This window comes from Haplochromis burtoni, unplaced genomic scaffold, assembly GCF_018398535.1.
Source record: "Haplochromis burtoni strain Fernald_Lab_line unplaced genomic scaffold, NCSU_Asbu1 Contig_79, whole genome shotgun sequence".
Classification (NCBI taxonomy): domain Eukaryota; kingdom Metazoa; phylum Chordata; class Actinopteri; order Cichliformes; family Cichlidae; genus Haplochromis; species Haplochromis burtoni.
The window spans coordinates 1,088,424-1,096,149 of record NW_024582440.1 but is presented as its reverse complement, the minus strand read 5'-3'; the positions used below and the strand labels follow the sequence as shown (position 1 = coordinate 1,096,149).

At 41.4% G+C, this 7,726-nt stretch overlaps 1 protein-coding gene across 2 annotated transcripts in view; it reads right to left on the bottom strand.

The window, feature by feature from the left end:
* gdf11 (growth differentiation factor 11) overlaps positions 1 to 7,725 on the bottom strand; it is a 27,657-nt gene extending 19,932 nt beyond the window's left edge. For both annotated transcript variants that reach the window (XM_005924783.3, XM_005924784.3), the window contains exon 1: positions 3,416 to 7,725. In XM_005924783.3, coding sequence (XP_005924845.1) covers positions 3,416 to 3,830 — 415 coding nt within the window. In that variant the 5' untranslated portion in view covers positions 3,831 to 7,725. The remainder of the gene's footprint in view (positions 1 to 3,415) is intronic.
* Between the last annotated feature and the right edge of the window lies 1 nt (position 7,726).

The following is a 7,726-nucleotide window of genomic DNA, read 5'->3' as shown; positions in this document are numbered from 1 at the left end:
GTGTGTGTGTGTGGTGGGGGGATAAGTGTTCAAGTTACTACCGGTTCGTCTTTGCTGCCAAAGAAAGAGACCTGATGAGGTTAATAGTCTCCTCTTCCAATATATCACATAGCTGTGAACTCTGTGACCCTTTTTGTCAATAGGAGAACTTTTCTCTGGAGTGTGTGTGTGACTGTGTGAGTAGGTGTGTGTGGGCACCCTGTGTGTCTACACAAGCGTGCACATGTGGAAAATGGCACATGCATACCTCGACATGCGTGTGGATGTCTCTCTTTAATCGAGAGTTGTGTAAACCGATGCTCATGCTGGCTGAATGTGGTTCACCTGAATAGGATTACATAACAATGCCAGCATAAAATGGCATAATGTAGGCCTCTACTATTTACTGAACAAAACGTGGGGATAAAATAGTTTAAAAGTGAAAGTGCTATTTAAGGATGCATTCAATGTGGTGGTCTTGAGTTCTTCTAAACCTTAAGTGCTCGTCCCACTAATGGTTTAAGTGTTTTGCTGCAAACTGCCAGTCATTTCTCACATTTTGGACACACTAATATATCCATAAGCTGAAAAAAAGACTCTTTGCAGCAAAGAAAAGACATTCACTAAATCTAAAGAATGACCAGCAGTACAATAACTTTCTTGTGGCCTTTAAGTCTATTGCAGTAAATGAAGTGCAGTAACTGTCTGAGCAATTACTGTAATGCTTCTTCTGGTGTTTTCTACTGGCTGGCAGAAGTCATAAAGTGTGCCAAATTAGCATTAAGACATACAGAAGAAGAAAAGGGGAGAAAAAAAAGAAAGAGGAGGTTGCCGGTGGCAGAGGAAGGTCTGGACTGAAGGTTTTTTGGACAGGTGACAAATGAGAGACTAGTGGGGTCAAATCCTCACCCCACCTCGGGCAAAACAAACCAAGCCCCAAAATACACACAATTAGACACATAAATCAACAAATAGGAACACAAATAGAGCAGCTCACACGTAGATACACATGCATGCATTTGTTAATAAAGATTCTCTGACACGCTGATCAAAGCCGAGTCACTTTTTCTGTGAGGGAAACAAGCGGAGCGGTTTACCTAAACAGCACGCTGTACAGAGGGGAGATGTTTCAGTGCATAAAGTGCCGCACTATGATATAAATAGATGTACTTTTCCATGAAATTTCATAGTAATTACAGACCAGGAAGCATGGACCCTCTCAACCCCCACTGCGGCACCCACGTACCTTGAGTGAATACTAAGAAGCAACTCTGGCACAAGTCCAGTTCAGTATGTACTGTGTGAACCCCCGTGGCCCAATCAAAGGCAGTGTGCACGACCGTGAAAGGGTGATTGGGTTCGAGGTGCACAGGGAATAGTGTTTGAAGTCTTCCTTCTATCAGAGAGACAGAAAAGGGCACTTTTAATCCTGTGGGATCACTAAGGCGCCACAGGCAAAGGAGATGCGCTCATTCTCTCAATTCTTCCATGAGTACCGGGGGGGAAAAAAGAGGAAGGAGAGAGGGGGCTAACGGGGAAGAAGGTGGAGGCGGGTGTGAGGGGGAATACAGAGAGAGAGAGAGAGACTGAGCTGATGATAAAAAAACAGGGTAGCTGACGTAAAGAGATGAGGCAAACAGATGAGAGGGGAAGTGCTGCTCCCTAACATGACAGATTCAGCAGTAATGTCAATCAGCCACTGTCGGGCTGTCAGAAATGCGCAATAAGCTCACACAATGCCTTTCTCTGGCTTGATGAGATATCAAATCCCTTTGCACTGTGTGTGTGTGTGTGTGTGTGTGTGTGTGTGTGTGTGTGTGTGTGTGTGTGTGTGTGTGTGTGTGTGTGTGTGCATTAGAAACAGAATATGTATGCATGTGAGGTAGTGCAGAGGATGGCAACCGGGGGTAAAAATATAATTTGAAGTCACTGTGTTTCCCAGAACGTACACTGAGTGTGTCAGCAATGCAGTCGAATGTGAGATTTCTTGATCAGCCAATCAGAGAGGTAACAATAACAAACCAAATACACTCTACATGTGTTTGTGAGCAGGTAACAAAAGGGAAAACAGGGACCGCACTCACGTATTTATGAACTGCTGCTTATATTAAGCAGTTTGAAATCAAATCAAATCTTTCACCTGCGGTAAGACATCATCTGTGCACTGATATCCTTTTTATGAGTTACAACAATCAACGCAAACAGAAAACTTGAAGGATGTCTGAGGTTCAAAATAATGTTAATAATGTGAGAACTAAACAGCACATATGGCCTCCTCTAACTTGCATTGAAATAGAGCAATTTAGAGGACATTTCAATAGCTGACATTTGAGTTAATGTTTTTTTGTTTTTATAATGACAAAGACAGGTGGTGCTTTCCATTACAGGTGAGTGGCAGTAAACACACACACACACACACACACACACACACACACACACACATATATAGGTCTTTGTTCAACCAGGGAGTGAAAAAAAAGGATTATTTGCAGAGTGTTTCATCCGCCTTGTGCAGAATATATTACGTGTGTAAATGTTGTTGAACCCGGCGCTTCACCAGGAAAAGGTCACACACTCCCCTCGACCCTAAGTGATTCTCTGTCTTTGTGTACTCTTGGTGAAAAAAAAAAAAACGAGCTGCGCCTATAAACTTCGCATTTAAAAGGCAAGTGCGGCCGAGGGGGGCCGCTGCATGAGGCGAACAATAGCAGCTTTTTGGACACACTTTTTCTCACTGCGATGAACAGCAGGGGAACCGGTAGAGCCTCCTATAAAAGAGCGATAGAGCACAGCTGCCAGGGTTCAAAAGTAATTTTATAAAATGTCTCAGAGGGGGCCTGCCTGTGGTTTATCTGTAGATTTATGGGAAACAATGGGAGGGCGAGCAAATTGTTAGAGGACAATAATCAGAGGGCCTCGAGATGTGATAACTCCAGAATTTAAGGTCTTTATGCAAAGGAAGACATTAAAGGATAAAGTGATGCAACTGCCAGCCAAATGCTGCATTATCATTAATAATGCACTTGACATTCAAACGGCTCTGCCATGCCTCGTGTTCTTAAAACGTTATGGGAGAAATGGAGAGTTTAAACGTGACAGCTAGGAGTCCAGCAGCTAAATATTAAACACTCTGCTTCATCATCATCATCGTCAAGAAGACAAAAGTCAATCAAGCCATATTGGCGCTGTCCGTTCAGAGTGATGAGGTTCTTTGTGCTACCAGTTATTGATTTATCAGTTTCACACATTATCCCCTCTTTTTGACAGCTGTCTAATTTTACCAGTTAGTTTCCTTTAATCTCAATCACTAAGAGTAGGTTAGGTCACCGACTGTCCCCGCAGCAGGCCTGAGCCACTTGAACCTATCCTGCTCCGCAATTACGCGCATGACGCATTTGGAGACAATATCATTGTTAGGTTGTAAACTATTACTCACGCTCAGAGGCCATAGTAATCACGGACTCCGTGGTGGCGTGGTACTCATCCTCCTCCATAAACTCATCCTGGGACGAAGCATCTCCCTGGAAGTCGTGATGGTCCAGAAGCTGCTGGAGCGGGGGCGCCTTGGGCAGCAGCTGATTGACCACCTCCCGGCTGATGTTGGGCGCCTGCTTCAGACGCAGTTTGCTCAGGATCTGGGACTTGATGGTCTCCAGTCTCAGCACTTTGCTCTGCTCCCTCCAAACACAAGCGGAACACTCGTGAGAACCGGCGTCCTCGTCCAGCAGAGATAGCCCGGCATCCGTGGGCGTCTCGCTGGCAGGAGGCAGCAGCAGATTGGGCTCATCGCTCCCCGACTGTCCCAAGGAGATGAGCACCATCAAGCACAGTAAGAAGTTGTACCTCGGCATGACGATGCGTGGACAACAGAAAACGCAACTTTTCCTCCCCTTCCTTAGCTTGTTTTTTACGCACTTTATTCCGTTAGATCCCGTCTCTCGAATCTGCGCCGCTCCTCGTCTTAGCCTACAAACGGCAAAGAATAAGTGACATGCATCTAATCCAATACGATCACCCCGAAGTTTCTCTTTTTGTAATATTCTTTCTTTTTCTTTTTTTTTCTTTTAACAAAAAAAGTGCGCGCAGAGGGTGTCGGTACAAGCTCCTTTGATTGAAAGTTAAATGCCTGGTGAATGCATAGCCTGCTCACGTGCAGTATAAGCTAATTGTTGTTTTCTGTACAATTTTAGTCCACGGAGGTGTGAGTATGTGCAGAGGTGTCACTGAAAAATGTGCAAGTACGGTCAAAAAGGCGCTCTTTATATATCTCAGCTGCCCGATGTCGTAATCCGCCTCCATTGGCTAAGATTGCAACAAAAGGCTTTTAGGTCTGTCACCAAGTCAAGAGGGACAGAGGAAGGGAGGGTGTGCGCACCGTTAAGAGAGTATAAATGTTTTTACAGTGCACAAACAATGTCTCCCATTAGAGATAACCTATAGCCCAATTAGGTTATTAGGATGATGGCAAACTGCTCACTACGCATGTTTTTTTTTTGTTTTTGTTTTTTAAAATAGGTTAAATGTTCAATGGTGCCAATTTAAAAAGAAAAATCAAAAAGAAAAAAGCTAAATGGATTTCTCGCAAATTTACCACAGCCAATCTTGAAGCGTGCACATAGCATTTATAGTGTAATTAAACTGGTAACTCGAAGATAAGAATTTATCATGTAACTAGACCAGATGGTATTATGCAGATTATTTAGATATATTCTTGTAAGGCTCTTCAAAATGAAAGTGAAAGTTTTCATTGAAACCAATAAGAAAGGACACACTCACGGTTTCCTTGAAAAATAATAGCTCCACATGTACAAGGGTGCATTCATAAAGGCTGATCATGATTTTGATAGATTATGTTTAATAACCCTACACCTCGGAGACTTTTGAGCCATTAAGCAGCAGCAGGTCTGTAAGCTCTCAATTATAACGTAGATGGACTCATTAGTATACACAGACCGGTGTGAATGCCATTTGTACCAATCAGTATATGAACTAATGAGCAAGTGACGCATGCAATTATAGTGAGCTGTGGAATTTCAATCTTTCCTGAAACATCATCCAACGATATATAAACATGTGAGAATGTTATCTAAATGGTGCCCAAGAACCACGCCCATATACATATTTTCATATGTATATCATTGGAGGGGGGGTAAGTTAAATTTTTATTCTTCCAAAATAGGCTAAAAGTTTTGCAGCGCCACCTCTTTGAGCGATGAGCAGCCTGTGCGACCACACCGACATCTGCTGGAGAAAAACATAGTTGCGACTGCAGGTCTCGTCTCAAAGCTGCGAGCCTCTCTGTTCATTGGAGGCTGTGTTTTGTAAAATTCACCTTCAGGAGCTGCACTCTAAAGCAGGAACTCTATTGGTTAGGTACATTTCATCCATTACTAAAGAACTGAGGATTCTCCATTGCACCTCCAATACAACGAATGAAATTCATTGCAATGAATGCATTACTTGGTCATCTCACAAATTTTTACAGTACCAAAGTATCAAAGCGTCCTTTTACAACAGGCTTGGAGACATCAGACATGAAAGCATTGGTAATATGTCTGGTGGTATGTGCTCAACTCTTTTAGTTATTCTCTTCCTTTCAGAAAAATAATTTTTGCTCCGTTAAGATAAATCATTAGCAAACTGGATCAAAAGACAAAAACAAATGAGTCCTGAAGTGATGAGACACTCATGTTCATTCTACTGCAGTTGCCACTCATCCGTCCTCTGCACATTTGCATGTTTTTCTGTTCACGTATGCAGATAAAGTGTGAATCATTTGCATGATCAGATTTGCTGATCTAACATCTACTCCGAGCCTTAACATACTAAACCCACATACAAACACTGAAGCTCAGAAAGGCTTTGTAAAACTTCATGTGAAATGATCAATGAGGTTTCTACATGATATATACACAGTGAAATAGATCCGGTTTCAGTAAACTTCATGGTCTTTGCATTGATGGGTGTAAAAAAGGCCAGCCTTTTTTTGAATAACAGTTATATCTCACGCACCCCAGAATAAACAGTCATTAATGAGGCAGTCATTGATTCAACAAAGTGTCACAGCACTGAGTCTACAGTAAGCAGTCCTCACTGTTGCTACGCAGTGACAAACTACAGTTCAGAGGAAAGCTCAAGGAAAAATTTAAACCTGGTTTGGAGTTTTTGCTCCAAACTGAGGGTCTGGTCCGCTGCACGAGAGCAATGTGCAGATTTTGTATTCAGTCAATCACCTTAAAGGTGAAGGAAGTTGTATGAACATTTCTATTTAACCAGTGCGTAGGCTGATATATTACTACATTTGCCTACAATTATAGAAACCCTGTATCAAGATATGAGACTATGTCATGATCATCTGTGTGCAATAAACACACATCTCTGGGATGAATAACAGTGTACAGCTTTTGAGTCATACACTGTGTAAATATCATTTTATATTTAGGGGGTTTGAACTGTTTCCTCATTTCCTGTTGCAGTTGTTCACTTTTTCTCCACTTCCTCTTTCACCCTTTGTTTAAATGATAAGTAACACATGTTAAACAACAACAACAACAATAAGACAAAACAAAAAAACTTTGCTTTGTCATGTATTGACTGCCATCTTAAGTTCTTCAGCTGTCAAATAGTTTGGTTTGTAAAGTTGTACAAACACTTCAGTTTCAGCATCCAGGTCTTGTGGAGGTTAACTTTGTCAGAAACCTGTGTTTTCACACCATGACAAGGCAAAAATCACTATATGCGAGTAGAGTGAAAAGACAAAGAAAAGGTTAAATTGACAGCTTAATCAATAAAAGTTGCTGTCAAGGTTGAGTAGTGCGGGAGTTGGCTTATCTCTGTAAAGAAGCATTGCTGTCTGTGTTCTCAGATTGGTTCCAGTTTATTGGAATAAAAGGATGTGGTTTTCAGAGTCTGTAAGTGGTAGAAATCCTTACTATTCTGAGCCAAATGACTTATGATTGACCAAGTTCATCATTTTCAATTCGTAATTAAATAAGAAAATAATAAGAATAAGAAAGCGTCTTCTCTCATAAATGAACATGGCAACACAGTTTATGTTTGCAAAGTTGCATCTGAACAAACCTCAAGACTTCTGAAACAATGTCCTTTGGATAGACAAGACCAAAGTGTAGGTTTTTGACCATAATTCACAGCATCACATTTGCAGAAAGCCAAACACAGTATATTTGCACAAACACCTCATACCAGCTGTCAAGCATTGTGGTGGAAGGGTAATGAGTTTGGCTTGTTTTGCAGCTAAAAGATATTTGCAGTCATTAACTATTCTTTATACCAAAGTATACTCAATTGTGAGGCCACATGTCTAACAGCTAAAAAGCTTGGCCCAATGTGGGTAATGCAACTGGACAATAATGCCAAGCACAGAAGCAGTAAATGGCTTTGGTGAGATCTTAAGAGACATTAAGATAAATGAAATGAACTGAAGCAACGCTGTAAAGAAGAATGGGTCATAAAGTCCTCCACAATGATGTGAGACTGATAAAATCATACAAAAAAATATTACTTCAAGTCACTGCTTCCAAACGTTGCTCTATAAGCTACTGAATAAAAGGGATTTCTTATTTTCTCACAGGAAAAGTCCTGTTAAACCTCACTTTTCATTGTTCTGGTCACGTTTGTAAAAGTACCTATAACTTTACTAAAAAAACGGCAGGCTTTTTTCACTGATTAATTCCAGCCATGCACCAGAATGCTATCGCTTAACTTTACAACAAACCAAAAGTCATAT